At 41.8% G+C, this 17,107-nt stretch overlaps 1 protein-coding gene across 2 annotated transcripts; it reads right to left on the bottom strand.

Moving 5' to 3' along the window:
* Positions 1 to 1,353: 1,353 nt before the first annotated feature.
* On the bottom strand, positions 1,354 to 16,645 carry zgc:114119 (Mediator of RNA polymerase II transcription subunit 30-like). Of its 2 annotated transcripts, none has more exons than XM_020531541.2 (5): positions 16,408 to 16,645; positions 12,253 to 12,464; positions 5,070 to 5,228; positions 4,035 to 4,127; positions 1,354 to 1,669 (listed from the first exon to the last, which is right to left on the bottom strand). In XM_020531541.2, exons 2-5 carry the CDS (start codon positions 12,445 to 12,447, stop codon positions 1,574 to 1,576), a joined length of 543 nt encoding a protein of 180 aa, XP_020387130.1. In that variant the 5' UTR covers positions 12,448 to 12,464; positions 16,408 to 16,645; the 3' UTR covers positions 1,354 to 1,573. The 2 variants fall into 2 exon arrangements, with proteins under 2 accessions (XP_020387130.1, XP_048469269.1); XM_048613312.1 differs by lacking the exon at positions 16,408 to 16,645 and adding an exon at positions 16,234 to 16,363.
* Positions 16,646 to 17,107: the final 462 nt, after the last annotated feature.

Genomic DNA, 17,107 nt, shown 5'->3' with positions numbered 1-17,107 from the left:
GGTGCAAGGGCAGACTTGGTGGGCCGAATGGCCTCTTTCCACACTGGAGGGAATTCTATGAGTGTATATAGACAAGTTGGGCAGATGGAATTGCAGCACGAGAGGTGATGCATTTAGGAAGTAATAACAAGAGAAAGGTATACTCAAATGAATGGCAGGATACTAGGTCAGAAGGATCTGGGGATGCTTTTCCATAGATCCCTGAAAGCAGCAGGTCAGGTTAATAGGATGGTTAATGCAGCAAATGTCTTTGTTAATCAAGGCGTAGATAGTAAGAACAGGGAGGTTATGCTGGAGCTGTTCAAAACTTTAATTAGGCCACAGCAGGAGTACTATGTGCAGTTCTGATCACCAAAAGTTAGGAATGGAATTGCACTGGAAGGGATGTAGAGGAAATGCACCAGGATGTTGCCTGGGATGGAAATTTCAATGATGTAGATAGGCTTGGGTTATTTTCTTTGGAGCAGAGAGAGTTGAGGGGGGAGACCCAATAGAGATGTACAGCATTATCCATGCTGCCCATGCCCCTCATAGAAAGTAGCTCTTCCCTTGCTGAAAGGGTCACTAACAAATCCATAATTTTAAGGTCAACAGCAGGAGATTTGAGAAAAAGTGTTTTTCACCGAGAGTGTGGAGGGAATCTGGAAATGTACTGCCTGGGAGGGAAGTAGAGGTGGGAAACCTCAACCTTTACAATAGTATGTAGATAAGCATTTGAAAAGTCATAACATTAAAGGTTACGAATCAAAAGTTAGAAAAGTGGGATTCGTTTTGATAGGTTAAGCTGAAGGGTCTCTGCGCTGTTTGACTCAAGGCCACTGACAACTCCCTCTAGCTGGCTAATACATGCAGTCCTTTACTTTGAATCGTTAGACATTGTTATTTTTATTTCTGTCTGTAAGGAACATCCAGCTATAAAGTGAATCCACTGATCGTTCACCTAGTCACTTGATAGTACAAAATTTAAGTATTGCTTGAAAAATAAAGACAATTGCAAAGCACATAGCATCAAGTCAGATGCAAGAATACCAGATTTCAAAACGGACCAACAATTGATAGCACATGAGAAAAGAATGCTAATTGTTTGGGGCATTTCCATGCATCAGGGAACAGAGGGGCCTAATGTGTAAATTCAAAAAGGGCAAGTGGACTGTAATTGGTCAAGGTATTTCTATGGAAAGTGCACCATGGGACACCAAGCACATAAATGTGGTGGACCTTCACAGACAAAGCAAAACAGCATTTTCCCCGACTCTCAAAGCAGCCACCAAAACCCTTTTGCCTTCATTAAATTCATAAACAGGATCTGATCACAATTTGCACATTCAAATAATGCACACACAACTTCAAGACTCAATGTCAGAACAAATTTACTGGGCAATGTAGTCATTGATCTGTCAAATTAATCCCCCCCTTCCCTGTACTTTTTTTTTCTTTTAATTTTTCTGTAAACGTAGAATTAAAAAAATATATACACAGTGCAGAAACAACTTAAAAAACATGAAAAGTTTTTGTTTACAATGATGTAGACGGAGAGGTCAGTTTCTGAAACAATGGGATTTGTGTTGGGATTTTAGTTCCTCATTGCCAGCATAGAATTGATGTCCCAAATGAGATTTCGTAGCTGGTCCATAATATGCTTCAATTCATGGTTCTTCTGATATAGCTTCTAGGAGAAAAACAAAACCAAACAGAATATTTAAGAAAACAGAAATATGGGAAACAGGAGCAGTAGACCATTCAGCCCCCTGGAGTCTGCTCTGCCAGTCAATATGATTGTAGCTGATCATTCAACTTATTATCCTTAATATCCACTTTCTCCCTATCTCCTTTGTCCTTTAATCCTAAGGGCTATATCTACATCTTTGTTCGAGGTCTTCAATGTTTTGACATCAACAGTTTGCTATGGCAGAGAATTCTACAGACTCACTGGTCTCAGGGAGAAGGGATTTCTCCTTCTATCAGATAAGGCCACCATTTCCCTCCTTCTTTCAATAACTTATAGCCATGTTTTCTGACACAGTCGAGATCCACTTTGCCCTCTCTGGTGGGTGCTAGAGATTTCACAGCTATTTCAAAGACGAGTGGGAATTCTATCTTGGTGCCCCGGACAAAACATTCACTGAATCTGCTTCCTCTGCCCTTTCAGACACTGCATTCAAAATGCAGTGGGAAAGAAAGAATTCTCATCAGCTGTTTGGTTCCTTGCCTTAAATTTGATTCCACTGGTTACCAATCTTTCTGCCACTGGTCATTGTTTCTCCTTATTTGCTGTACTCTATTGAGATCCTTCATGATTTAGAACACTTCAATCAAATCCGACTTCAATATTCTCTGCATGGAGAACAGAACTCCCAGCTTCCACAGTCTTTTCACACAACTGAAGTCCCTTCTGTGAAACAATATGCTCTTTTGCATATTACAATAGATCAGATTATCCTAAAAGCCCCAGATGTGACCCTGAGATGTACTGTTTCAGGGTAATGAATTTACCCAGATGTATCAACACTAGGACCTAGTAGCACTTGGCATTTTTTTCCACAATAATGATCACACTGACCTTTTAACTAATTATTTGCAATTTGCTTTCAGACATGAATTAGTCAGTAATTGGGGAGTTATCTGGCACAGGCCTATATAGCACAAGAGTCCTTGGCATTTAAAAGAAAACTATCTTAATGAGCAATATTTTACATAAATTACACACGGTCCGATGTGAGTGGGTAAAATAATCTGACATTTAAGAAAGTCCAAGAACATAGCACGACCTCCAGTAGTTTACTACTTGTAATACAGCAGGCATGTGAATAGGTTAATAATTCTCTGCTGTTCTTAACTTAGCCTCAAGTTATTCTGTACTTATTTATTGATCAGAGGATAGAATTCTGATGGACAAGAGAAGAGGAGGAATGAAGGAGGAGGGAACACAATGATGAGCAATTTCTGAAACAAAGAAAGAATTGGTGGAGAAACTTAGCAGATCTGGCAACACCTGTGGTGAGAAAGAAGTCAACGTTTCAGGTCCAGTGACCCTTCTTCAGAACTATTAGCAGCTGGGAAAACATGGTATATAAGTTGAAGACAGGGGATGGGGGTGGGAGAGGGAGTAAGCCCTCTCCTGCAAGGTCTTCAAAATATATATCACCTTTTCCTAGCCACTAATAGCTCTGAAGAAGGGTCACTGGACCTGCAATGTTAGCTCTGCTTTCTTTGCACAGCTGCTGCCAGATCTGCTGAGTTTCTCCAGCAATTTCTGTATTTGTTTCAGATTTCCAACATCGGCAGTTCTTGGTTGTATTTCAATGACCAATTTCTACCCATTGATCAGAAATAGAGATTGGATAAAGAAACTCAATCTTTATGAAAATCTGAGCTATCTCTAATTGAAACAACTATAGCTACAGTCACACAAGGAGACAGGGACATTTGATGGGCTAAATACTACCTTCTCATCCAGCTTGTCCAGTAACAGACAGACCCTTATAATACAGACTCACCAACTGGCTCAGCTCAGGATTACATCTCAAAGTAGAATGAATCAACATCTCCCAGTAGAATGAATCAACATCTCCCAGTAATGACAGAGTGAGACAAAGTAGCTTAAAACACAGCACAGATCAGATTGTGAATGGAACAAGAAGGGGACTATGAGTGGAGGAATGTCTGGCTGCATGAAGATTCAGAACTCAGAATACCTGGATGATAGCTCATTCACCCACTTATTGATTCAGCTTATCTTGTGTTTGTTGTCATTTTTACTTCATTCTCTTCCCGATGTTCACCCTTTCAGACATTCCAGCACGTTCCAGATCACAGCAACTCACTAATTTTAATTAAGTCCTCATGGCACCTCAGGTTATCTGGTCAATATCTCGGATTAGCTGCTATTATTTAAAAATCCTGGAGGGAGAGAGTCTGTGGTTTCGGAGACAGAGCTCCATCTGTGGCGATTTTATCCAAAGCCCTCTTGCACTTTTATGAACAGGAGACAGAAATGATTTGAACAGCAGAAACCACAACTTCACCCACTTTACCTTGAGGATTTCCTGGTACTCTTTGTTTGCTAAACTGCCAACGTTCGGAAGGTCTGAAGGTCTGAAGGGCTCCTCACCCACGAAAGGAATTAACTGCCGAGAGAAAGTACAAACAGCAGACTTTGTAAAAGGAACACAAGAACAGAGAAGGCCATTCAACTCAAATCTGCTGCTCCATTTATTTAGAACAGTGATCTACAACTCCATATTCCTAAATTCCCTAACCTAACAAAAAAAAAAATTCAGTACTATCTTGAAAGTTTTGTCTGACCCCAATCCCCCACAGTATTTTGCAAGCGTTCCAGATTCCATTACATTTATTGTATCAAACCATGCTCCTGACATCACCTAATATTAAGGCTAAACCCTCTTATTTCTGTATTCCCCCAGCAGGGAAAATAGTTTTTTGTATCTACTCAGTTAAATTCCTATCATTTTAATCACCTCAATTAGATCCTCAACTTCTAAACCATGGAAATACAAACAAAGGTTTATGAATAAACATAAAGTAACCCTTTAAGCCCGGCTACCATTTTACAATATCTGTGGTGTATCCCCTCCCATTTGGCTGACCAATATCAGTCCTTCCTTCACTGTTGTTAAGATCTGGTTAATGGCATTGCTCAGTTTGTTAATATCTTTATAAGAGGAGACAGGTGGTGGGGGCTATTAAGCCTGAGCACTTCAGGGCTCCTGTGGCGCATTGTTAGTGTCCCCTATCTCTGATCCAAAAGATCCAGGTTCAAGTCCCATCAGTTCCAGATGTGTGTCATAACATCTCTGAACAGGTTGATATACATAGGGAGCAATTGTAACCCTGGGTGGTGGAAGGAACTGTAAGCCTGGTTAGTTAACCTCCACTCTGTTTTAAAGTTTCAGTCTTACTGACCGGCTGGGGTCCAGATTGACAAGTGAACGTTCATTTAAAAGCGGGAGCTGCCCATTAACTCCTGACTTCATTTCAATTTCCTTGGCCTATTGTTTGCACTGAAAAAGAGAGCCTTTTAGAAAGAAAAGCTGTTTGTTGCTAGCTACCTCTGTAACAGAGACGTCAGAGACACCACACATCTCTCCACACTTATCATACAGCAACCGCAGCTTCTTGAAGAGCAGGGTGAGCTGGCGCAGGTGCTCCTGGAGTTTGTTGTAGCGCTCCTGGTACATCACATGATTTTGTGTGACTCCATTCGGAAGCTGCATAAAAATGAGAGGTGAAATACAGATTGGGTACAGGGAGAGTTCAATGCTCCCAACATACAAACACTCCTGTCCAATCACTGTGAACCAATGCCACCTTTAACTCTTTTCCTAATCTGTCACATACTCTCTTCTTGTGTCTTTCTTTCGTTTAAGAGGAAGAAACATTGTGAGCACTTCTAGAAGATCTTTCAATAATGACAACACTTTATGTAGTAAGTATATGGAAACTGGTTCCTCTGATAGAATCAGTGATTAGTGTAGAAAAATTTAACGTAATGCAAAAGATGCAGAGATGAGATTATAAAAAGCAGTGGATTACTGCAATCTGTCATATTACTGAAACAAGGGTAAATCCAGTTCCAATTGCACTGTTTAACAATGAATTAGATAAATATTTGATAAGGAAAAATTACAGGCACCAGCACCTCCATATTCCTTTGATCACACCTTGGGACATTTTCCTGCATTGAGGTTTTTCTTGGAAGTATACAAGCAAGAGACATTTCACAGAACTTTTCAATTAACCCAGTTTAACCCAGAGAGGATGGGTTGATTTTGGATTCCTTTAATTGGTGATCAAGTCCATTTACAGCAGAGTATCTCCATCTGTTTACAGCATCCCTATTAGTAAATCTCCCAAGTTCAAAAGCAGATGTGGAGATCTCAGGGAGTTCGTTACAGCACGCTGGGAAATATTAGGAAACCTCAGCAAATTTGCATAGGTCCAGGAGCAGATGCAGGGCAGATTCACAGCAATGATACCAATGCTAAGAGTTAAATGTGGAGGCTTGTATTCCCAAATAAAGAAGAGTAGGGGATTGTCCAAGGAAGGCCATTAAAGGAATTGATAGGATACAGAGAAAGATGAAAGAGAGAGAGCGAAAAAAAAACTATTTTAAGCATTTCTTCACAGGGTAGTGGAAATCTGGAAAACTGAAAGCCATTGAGGCTGAGATCAGTTCAAAACTTCATAACCAAAAATCAATAGGTTTTTGTTCATTAATGCAACGGAAGATGATGATAGGAAAGAGGGAAGATGGAGTTGCAACACAGAACAGTTACAATCCTGGTACGTAACAGAGCAGGCTCAAGAAGTTGAATTGCATAATCCTGTGCCTATATTGTGAAAACATTGTTGACTGTAGTCTGTACAAGGGTGTAGATGAGGCAATTCATTCATTCACTGCATGGGATTCTTCCTTCTGAAACGGAAAATCTGTTGTTACATCAAAAAACACAAGATCTACGTGTAAATCAAGGCTCCTTCAGTTAAACCTGCTGGCTCACACTTTCTTAGGGTGGGGGGCGGTTTGTGGTCACCTGCCCAATGTCAGATCTTTTCCTGCACCATTCAATTCAACAGGTTTTCAATCATCATTTGCTGGGGGTGCAAGCTTGAAAAACAAATACACAGTGAGAGCAAAGCGGTATTCAGGACTTTGATTGATAGAATCAATTATCCCTCTCATTAAACAGTGGAATTAAGGATCAAAAAAGAGAGGAACAGCAGGCTCTTGTGGCAGTGTGGTAGTGCTCCTACCTCTGAGTCAGAAGGCCTGGGATCAAGTCCCACCTGCTCCAGAGGTGTACAGTAACATCTCTGAACAGGTTGATTAGAAAATATCTAGAGAAATAACAGAAGGAAATATATTGAATTAGAATCAAATGAGAGAGAGAGAGAGAGAGAGAGAGAGTGTGTGAAATAAAGGGAGGGAAAAATAAGAGGTTTTTAAATTTTAACATTAAAGTACAATTGACCAGCTGCAGGAACGACAGTTTGCAGTTTTAGTATGCCAAATTGGAGAGCTTGAGGGACATCACAGGAAAACAACTTTGTCATTTTGAGGAGCTTTACAATGTTATATACCAGTTCTAACTTTGTGAGGTGTTTAGTGGCTAATTAATGTGAAAATGCAGCTCATTTCTCAAGAATCGCTGGGGTGGTGGTGAGGGGAAGATACTTTTCTCATGAAGCTAAAGGCAGAAGGAGGAAAAACATTCATTCAGCAACTTGTAGTGATTAGCAGCTCAAGGGGTATCTCATCCTCTAAATAAGTGTGCAAAATAACAAGTGAATAACAGTGAGTGCCTTTAATCTCACTTAATTTCCCAAAGTTCTGTGCTTGTATTTCAGTTACAGTGGCTGTACTTTCTAATACAATGAGACTTAATACTTCCAGTCAGTGCAAGCTTGCAATTACTTGCTGTCCTGGGACAGGTAGGAATGGGATCAAACAAGATGATGTGCACTAAAGGAGATAGCAGAAGAGGATTACCATGTAATGGGAAAACCTGGTCGTACAACCTTGAAGGAAGGCAGCTGGTAAGTGACTTGATAGAGACAAAGAAGATCAAATAGGATCAAAATTCTATGCCTTAAACATTGCTTTAGATTTAAGAGTAATGAATTACAAATTCAAACTCATTGGAGACAAATGTAAAACTCAATTAAGAATTGCCTCTCAGTCTCAAGGTCAACATGCAAAATGAACTGCTGGATGGAATAGTGGAATCAAAAACTATAAGCAATTAAGGATTTCACAAGTTTCAAAATCTCCCCTCTCCCTACCGCATCCCAAAACCAGTCCGGCTCGTCCCTACCTGCCTAACCTGTTCTTCCTCCCACCTATCCCCTCCACCCACCTCAAGCCGCACCTCCATCTCCTACCGACCAATCTCATCCCGCCCCCTTGACCTGTCCGTCCTCCCTGGACTGACCTATCCCCTCCCTAACTCCCCACCTACACTCACCTTTACTGGCTCCATCCCCGCCTCTTCGACCTGTTTGTTTCCTCTCCTCTATCCCTCTTCTATCCACCTCCCACTCTCTCCCTATTTATTTCAAAACCCCCTTCCCCTCCCTCTTTTCTGATGAAGGGTCTAGGCCCGAAACGTCAGCCTCTCTGCTCCTCTGATGCTGCTTGGCCTGCTGTGTTCATCCAGCTCTACACCTTGTTGTCTCGGATTCTCCAGCAATTAAATACCTTGGAGGGAAAAGCGCAGGGGGAGCAGGGTACAAGTTCTAGCTGATTGGCCGAACTGGTTTCATAAATCTCGAACAGACAATAGTCCGAAAGGCCTTTTTCTGTGCTGCACACAAACACGAAACCTGCCTATTCCCCTAGGTACTAAGCCGCAAAGAGTCACATTTGACTCAAAACAGGAACTCCCTTTCTTTCTCCATGGAAACTACCAGATCTGCTGCGTTTGTCCAGCATTTTGTTTTTATTTCAAGTCTCCAGAATCCGCGGTATTTTATTTATTATTTTAGAAATCTTTGCCTTAATCCCATTAAAAATAAGCATGTGGCCAGTTCATTGTTCCTGTTTCCACTAACTCAAAGTGGCTCAGATTGTTCATATGAAGCAACTGCACCATCTAATGTCAAAATCCCATACTGCAAGTCAAAAGGAAACAGTCGACGCAATATAAAAACCGAGAGAACTGCGGCTCAAGAAACAAGAAATCAGAAACAAAAACAGAAGTTGCCGGAAAAGCTCAGCAGGTCTGGCAGAATCTGTGAAGAGAAATCAGAGTTAACGTTTCGGGTCCGATGACCCTTCCTCAGAACTCATGGTAGCTAGGAAAATGTCAGTTTATATGCAGAAGATGGGGGTAAGAAGTAAACAATATGTGGGGATAGAGCCCAAAGAGGGAGAAGAACAGTTGGACCGACAAAGGAGTGGATAACAGTCAGGCTCAGAGGGTGAATACCTGTTAATGGAAACTGTAATGGCTTACAATGGGTTGTGTGCAATACAGGCTATGTGATAACCAGGCCTGGTGTGTGTGGAAATGGGGGCTAGGACATGGGAGAGTTCAAGCCCTAAAGTTATTGAACTCAACACTGAGGGGTCCCCAAGCAGAAAATGGGGTGTTGTTTGTTCTTCCAGCTTAGCTAAGCTTTGCTGGGGTACTGCAGCAAGCCTGAGACACAGATGTTGGCCAGGGAACAGGGTGGTGCGCTAAAGTGGCAGGAAACTGGAAGCGCAGCCTCATTTTAACAGGCAGAACGTGGGTGTTCTGCAAGACGGTCAGTCTACCCTTCGTTTCTGCAACATGGAGGAGACCACATTGTGAGCAGCGAACACAGTAGACTAGATTGTGCAGGTAAAGTGCTGCTTCACCTGGAAGGTATGTTTGTGCCCTTGGATACTGGAGAGGGAGGAAGTAAATTGGCAGGTGTTACACCTTTGGCAGTTGCAGGGGAAGGTGCAGTGGGGCTGTTGGGGGCAGGGTGTCCTAGAGGGAGTGGTCCCTGTGGAAGGCGGACAAAGGAGGGGAGGGGAACGTGTCTAGTGGTGGCACCTCGCTGGAGATGGTGGAAATGGCAGCTAATGATCTTCTGGATGTGGATGCTGATGGGACATTAGGTAAGGACAAGGGGAACCTTATGCTATGGTTGACTGGAAGAGCAGAAGCCTTGATTAAGGTACTGTGACCAGGCACAGGGTGGGGGACTAGCTGTGGAAGTACAGCCCCTTTTTTTAATACTTGCCTTCAATGAAGGTTGCATTTTATCTTTTCTGTCATGCCCCTGATTTTCTCTCATACCAGATTATCAACTTGACAGGTTTGTGGCCTCACCCTACACCAAGACTGGTACAATGGTGTATTAGGGTTGGCAACTCTCCAAGATTGTCCTGGAGTCAGCAGCAATTAAAGATTAACATCCTAGGCAATGGAGTGAGAAGCCAAGGAGAAAAATCATAGCAGTACTCAAAAATCTCTCACTTTCTTTGAATACTTTTGTTTTGACTTTATAAAAATGGAATATTGGCTATTTGACAGGGCAGGATAGCTGAAGGCAGGAAATCATGTGATTAAACCTCCAGGAATATGTCCAGAATTAGCAATCCGATCATGTAATGGATGTACTACATTATACATCAGCAATGCAGGGAATTCAAGTTAAAAGTACATCATAATTTTAAGTCCGTTTTAAAATCTATAAATAATAAGCTGGCATCAGTGGAGGCAATCCTGAAGCTGTCAGGTTATTGGACAAACCTAACTAGTTCACATGTTAAGACATCCTTATCCAATTCAGTATGCAGTATTCAGTATCCAGTCCTACAATGTATTTGACCTTTAACTATCCTCTGAAATGATCAAGAACCGAAATGTTTGCTATCTGGGACAAAATGTTTGCTATATGCTCCTATCCTGGTAATGAAAATGAGAAAGCATTGGCAACAAACAGAAGCACCGCTGTCAAATAGTTCTGAAGATTATTCATATTTTCCTGAAAACATTAACCCGGTTTCTATCTCCACAGATGCTGCAAGGACCTGTGGAGTTTTTAACAGCAGTTTGTTTTTATTATTTAGCATGCTTGATCATTTTGGTATTTTCTTGGGTCACACAGATTATTTGCAAAGCTAGATAACAGCAGCTTGCCAAAGTACTGGAAACACATCAGCAAAGACCATGAGGGAGAGTGAATTCTTGAAAGGATAATTAGGGTTTGGTGATGAGTGTTGGCCTTGCTCAACAATCATCTTGTTAAAAAAAATGAAAGAAACCTCACTACAACTTTTCCATCACAAGGACTGTCAGCTTCCACCTTTGTAATATCACTCAGCTCCAACAGCTACCTTAGTTCATCTGCTGCTGAAATTTTCACACTTTATAAATGTCAGCCCATCCAAAGTTCTGCTGACCCACATCTTCCTTTTTGAACTGCAATGGCTCAGGAAACTTTAGCATCTTTAATTTTTCATTCTTATTCTCAGATTTAAATAGACCCAGACGTAAAGAGGGGAACCCTAGTGAAGCTGGTTTGGGAACTATAGACCCAAAGTCTCATCGTCTTCCAAGTACACTACATTTAATATGTCTGAACTTGCTTACGTACTCAAATGTTACTTTCAGAAAGAAATCTAAACGAACCAATATTAACTGCTTCCGCCAATTCCTCGTGAATCTATTTTACAAATTGTCCACAAGACTCAACTGTGTTTTTAAAATGGGTTTAAAATTCAACTGCTTCAAGCACAGGCGATGACCTCTGGTTCTACTGTTATGAACAATGGGGAAAACAGCTTGTCACGGTTTACAATACTTGGATACTTGTGGTTTATATGGCTCAGTCACTGCGCCATTATGAGAACTTATTTCATGTCAGGTGCAAACAGACTGGCTATATATTTCCTGTTTTTTATAACTTGCAGACAGACACACAGAACTGGGTGCTTGTGGCTTTCAATAGGAAATGTTAACAAAGCTAAATTTTGTACAGTTATAAAGCCTAAGGCCCTCTTGTGGTACAGTGGCTGTGTCCCTATCCCAGACTGGGAGTAACAGGTTCAAGTCCCACCTGCTCAAGCGGTGTTTAATAACATCGCTGACAGTGAAGGAATAGCAACGTATTCCAAGTCAGGATCATGTACATCTTGAAAAGCAACCTGCAAGCGGTGGTGTCCTTGTCCTAGTTAATGGAGGTCAAGGTTTTCGAAAGTGCTGTTGAAGAAGCCTTGGTGAGCTGCTGCACTGCAGTGGGTAGCACGGTGGTTCAATGGTTAGCACTACAGCCTCACAGTACCAGGGACTGATTCCAGCTTTGGGTCACTGTCTGTGTGAAGATTGCATTTTCTCCCCACATCCGTGTGGGTTTCCTAGTGTGCTCTGATTTCCTCTTACAGTCCAAAAATGTGCATGGTAAATGCAGAGTTGTGGGGATAGAGTCAAGGGTTGGGTCTGGATGTGATGCTCTTCAAGGGGTTGGTGCAGATTCAATGGGCCGAATGGTATCTTTCTGCACTGTAGGGATTGTATGATCTTGTAGATGATTTGGAGGTTGTGAAAAGCATTATGTGAATGCACGTCTTTTCCTCCTGAAATGAGCAGACAAGCCTCCTGTGACAACAGTCAGAACCCATTTCATGCTGTCTCTGCCTAACCTATGCTGCAATTTACCCGGAAGTCCTCAGTGCAGTTGTTTTGTACCTTAAATCAAAGGCATCCTATTCCTCAATCCGACAATGAGCAATTAAAGAGGAAGGGAGAAACCAGTCACCTGTGTTGCCCGGAGCATGTGGAAGATGTCCATTGTACGTGCCACAATGTCCTGAACAGTCTCCTGGCCAACTTTGCAGAGGGTGACACATGTGATCTCACGCAAGGCACTTTGTGGCTGCTGTGGGGGGATTGGCGCTGCGGTCTGAGAGTGTAGGCCAGGAATCCTTGGCCCAGCACCGGGTAGCGCTGTCATGACCTACTAAGGCAACCCTGCAGAAGAAACAGACAAGGTCAGATAAGTATGTAAGTGATTACCTGAACGGTTTGGGGTTTAGAAAGTGGAGGGCTGATCAGATCAGGTTGTTTTAAATGATTCAAAGACTTGATACACGAGAGCAGTTCTAGTTGGTAGGGGAAGCCCAGAAAAAAAAGGAGCTTGATTTTAAAATTTGGGCTAGGCTTTCGAAAGCAACTTCCATTTATATAAAACACCTAATGTCGTAAAATTTCCCAAAGCAATTCAAAAGAATGTGATCCAACAAAAAATTGACACCAAGCCACAGGAGGAAAATTTTGGTCAGGTTACCAAAACCTCAGTAAAGTGGTGGAACATATGGAGCATTCCAAAAGCAAAAAGGTAGAGTCAGAAAGGGTCAAGGAATTCTAGGGCTTGAGACCAAGCACCTGAGGCACAGCTGCCAAAGGTAAAACGTCATAACTGGAGAAGCACAGAGATCAGGAGGACACAGTGAAATCAACACATTTCTCCCCTCCCCTCCCCTCCCCCCCCACAGGTAGAGAAAATTGTGGAACTCTGATTCCTCAAGTCTGTGAATTCTGGGAATCATCAGAACTTGCACAAAATCCATAAATATTTATTGGGTAAGGGCATTGGGAAATAACAAACAAAGAATGGTTAATCATTTCAGGAACAGATTAGCCATGATCTGCTGAATGATAGGAATAGGAGTTCTATGTAATACCTTGTCACAGCAGTCTGTGTTACCCAACCTTCCAGCTAGATAGATTTTGATCATAAATGAAAAATAGAAATTAATATAGACAGAGAAAATAAACAGTATAAGAATAATCTCCAGTAAATAAAAGTATCTATTTTACAGAAAGCCATTGCTCAGTTTGTTGTACTGTCACCTTGAAATCAGAAACTTCAAAACTCACTCCAAGAATTGGTGCAGAGAAATCTAGGCTGGCATTCCACTGCAGTACCAATGGAATGCTGCACTGGCAGAGGTGCTGATTTTTGTATGAGACATTTAACCTCTCAGCCTCCTTAACCAGATGTAGAAGATCCCATGGCACTATTTTGAAGACAAGTGGGAAGGTCTCCTTAGTGCTGCAGCTGATATTTGTTCTTCTGCTAACACCAATACTGTAAATAGCAAATTATCTGGATATTATCGCTATCTGGTATGAACACAATGGTTGCTGTTTCCTCCATTACACAGTGAACAAACTTCAAAAGCATTTAATTAACGTAAAGCACTTGGGCCACAACAGATCATAGAACTTGCTATTTGACACAAGTCTTCCTTCTTTTGATTCGCAGTTAGCTTTACATTTAAATCAGCAAAAGCCTTCACACAGCAATAAATGAACTCTCTCATTGAACAAGGATTCAAATCCATAGATGCTATGGAGCAATAGCTACATGAACCTGGCTCTCTCCACAATTAAACAGGCCACTGTGCTCACAGTCACAATTCCAAAAATGTTTAGCTAATTCAAAACTCAGCACAAAATAGGGTATAAACTGCAAAGTCCCATTCACCCATCATACCTGTGTTAACAAACCTACACCCGCTTCCAGTCTAACAATAGCTTGATTTAAAGTAAAGTGTTCATCCTGTGCTTAGATTCCTCCATGGCTTCAACTCTTCTTAATATCTGATGACCAGTCCTGCACACCTCAGATCTCTACACTCCTGTAACTTTAGCATCCACCGCCCGACCACTGCTCCCCCCCCCCAAACTTCCTGTCACCTTTAGCAGCTGCGTGTTCAGTCACTTGGAGCACAAGCTTTGGAACTTCCTCCCTTAGCCTCTTCATTCTCTGTAAAATCTCTCAAAGTCCCTTTGACCCAGCTTTTCATCGATCCTTCTATGTCCAACTTTGGCTCTGTTTCTCTGATTAATTGCCTGGTGTTCTTTTGGATGTTTTGTTTCGCCAAAGATACAGTTTTTAAACTTCAGGTCATGGTATTACATATGGTAAAGCTGATAAAATGGGCTACAGATTATTGTCACGTGCTTGTTTTTTTCATTACACAGAATCCCAAAGGCAACCCCCTCCCCCAACCTTTACTAAAATATACTTATTGTTATTATTTTAATTTTTTTAAACAATCATTCTTGGGATATGAATGTCACTGCCAAGGCCAGCATTTATTGCTCATTTTTCTTAACTGTTCGGCTAAATTGTGTTGCTATTTCTCTTGATCTGTACGCCTAAATTTCCTTCATTCCTTTATCTCTGTCTCTCACTCATTAGGACAAATTCGCAACAATACAAACCCTAGAAGGGTACAATGTAAATAGTGCATGGGTAAAAGGTGCTGATCAGATGGTAGTTAGACATTTTCCAAGGAGCTTTTGACCTCCTTACCCTTCCGCCAGGATTGTACGTCAGAGCTGTGTTATCATTCACAGACCCATTCTGCAAGCTAATAATATCTTTTTTGTACTGTGTAGCAGTCCTCCCTGTATTAACTACAGTGTGGTGTCACTGGCCACCAAAAAAACCTGTCCTCCTCAGTCTTCCAAACATTCAAGTGGCACTCAAAACATGCACAAATTTCACTGGTTTGTTTGTAGAGGCATACCCTGATGTTGCCTGCCTCAGCCTGGCTGGATTGAATATTAAAGTGATGCTTCTTCGTTGCATTTTTCTTGAGTTTTTAAACTGAAGCTAACAAAATTCTGGTTCATGGAACCTGTCCTTTAGAGAAAGGAAATTGTTCGTGGGATGTGGCTATCACTGGCTAGACCAGCATTTCTTGACCATCCTTAATTGCTAGGAACTAACTGGCTTGCTAGGTCCATTTCAGAGAGCGATTACTAGCTGTGGAATCACATGCAGGCCAGACCTTGTAAGAATGACAGATTTCCCTGCGTTAGCCAAATGGGTTTTTAAACAAATGTCTCCATCAGGAGAGTCTTTATTTATTCCAGACATTAGCCTGAATCCTGGATTTACTAGTCCACTTCGCAGATCACTTTTAAAGAAAGAAGGGGTTGGAATGAAAATGAACCTTACATATCTTTTTAAAGACAGGAGAAAATATTTAGTATTCAAAAGCGTCGGTAAAATAATTGGATGTGTTGACCTGCTTTTCCTGGTGTCGGTCAAATCAACGAAAGTGTTCTTGCTGGGATAAACCGATTATCAAAATAACATTATTTACCCACGTGCTGAGAGAGAAGTATGCTGACAAAGCTATTTTACACTCTTCCAATGTAGGCGTCCTTTTCAAATTCCAAACGCCCAGAAACAGATTGAGAGGAAGTGACCCCCACGATAAAGCCAGGTGTTGCAAACTACTTCCCCCAGGGAAAGAGACGATTCGCTTTAAAATGAAACACACGGACGTGAAAGCGAGAGAAACCAACCCCCACTCTTAAAAGTATTTTAATTGAATTAATGTATAGAAAAAAAAGACATGTATAACTATGTAGAAGAAAGAGGACGGAATTTTCTGAAGATATTACGAATAGGAAACGGCGCTGTCTTATGTAACAGGGGGGAGACCGTGCGCCGGTCGCAAAGTAGAGAAAACAGGGAGGGAAAGGCCAAGTCTGTCTCATACGGGGAGGGGGCAGGGACAGCATACTTGTCAGTTTCAGGGGGAACTCGGAGATACTGTATCAAACATTTCGAACGCTGGTGAAATCAACATTCCGAGACAATGTTGCAATGTTCTAAACAAGCTGCTACAATGTATCACAGCATATCAGACATTCCACAGCCATCCCCCCCACCCCCACTGCTGCAAAAAAAAAACTCTAAATACTTTTCACTTACTTTAATTCAGAAACAAAATTAAACCCAAGAAACGATAGACTGCGCGGCATTGACTAGAAACAGAACATCACCGAATCTTTTGTCCATAAAAAGTTAGCGTGTTTATGTTCCTATGAGACCCACACACAAATGAGGAAAGAACCGCGCCTCCTCCCCGAAACCCGAAGCAAATACCTTGCTAAGCTCTCTAAGCTTTAACTCCAAAACCGCCAGGTTTCCCACTCCTAGTTTGCTCTACACTCTTTCGTATGTAAAATAGAAACTTTCAATGTTGTAGCAGGAAGCAGTCTTGTTGTTCGTGAATAAATCAGTGATCGAAGGTGATGACTTCACTTCCGCACTGCTAAGCATCGCTCCGTGATTGAGTGAGTTCTTCGATTGCGGGACTTGGCGAATGGGTTTGAAAGAATTTTTGTGCGGCCCTTCCAATACAACGAAAAGGGGACATTGTTACATCAAACATGCAACGTCTCCTTTATAGAGAGACGGAGCTTATCAAATCGTACACGGTGAATAAAGGAAACAAGTAAATGACAAATAATACTGCCGCTAATAGACACGCCGGTGCCTCCCGATCGTGCTAAAAGCGTACTACCAGATTCCGCACGGATTTCCTCCACAGGTAGAGAGGACTGTGAAAAGACAGGCGAGCAGACTGTCCATTCGCCCACCGAAAGTCTACATCCAATCTTTGAATGGGCCTGAAAACAAAAAAAAATGCGGCATCCACGGAGACAAAGCAAGCCAACGTTTCCAGTCGAAATGAAGTCTAGAGGTAGTAGGGACTGCAGATGCTGGAGAGTCTGAGATCTACACCTTGTTATCTCTGAAGTCTAGAGGTGTCTGATGAAGAAGCTAGAGTCGAAACGTTAGC

This window comes from Rhincodon typus, chromosome 27, assembly GCF_021869965.1.
Source record: "Rhincodon typus isolate 14 chromosome 27, sRhiTyp1.1, whole genome shotgun sequence".
In the NCBI taxonomy this organism is placed as follows: Eukaryota; Metazoa; Chordata; class Chondrichthyes; order Orectolobiformes; family Rhincodontidae; genus Rhincodon; species Rhincodon typus.
This window is presented reverse-complemented; position numbering and strand designations above follow the sequence as displayed.

Bases quoted from the DNA above. Each gene is read 5' to 3' on its own strand.
- zgc:114119 (XM_020531541.2), bottom strand. From the start codon at position 12,447: ATGACAGCGCTACCCGGTGCTGGGCCAAGGATTCCTGGCCTACACTCT. The intron at 4,128-5,069 runs GTAGCTAGCAAC...TTCTCTCGGCAG, and splicing joins CTGACGTCTCTGTTACAGAG to TTAATTCCTTTCGTGGGTGA. The intron at 1,670-4,034 runs GTAAAGTGGGTG...TTTTTCTCCTAG, and splicing joins AGTACCAGGAAATCCTCAAG to AAGCTATATCAGAAGAACCA.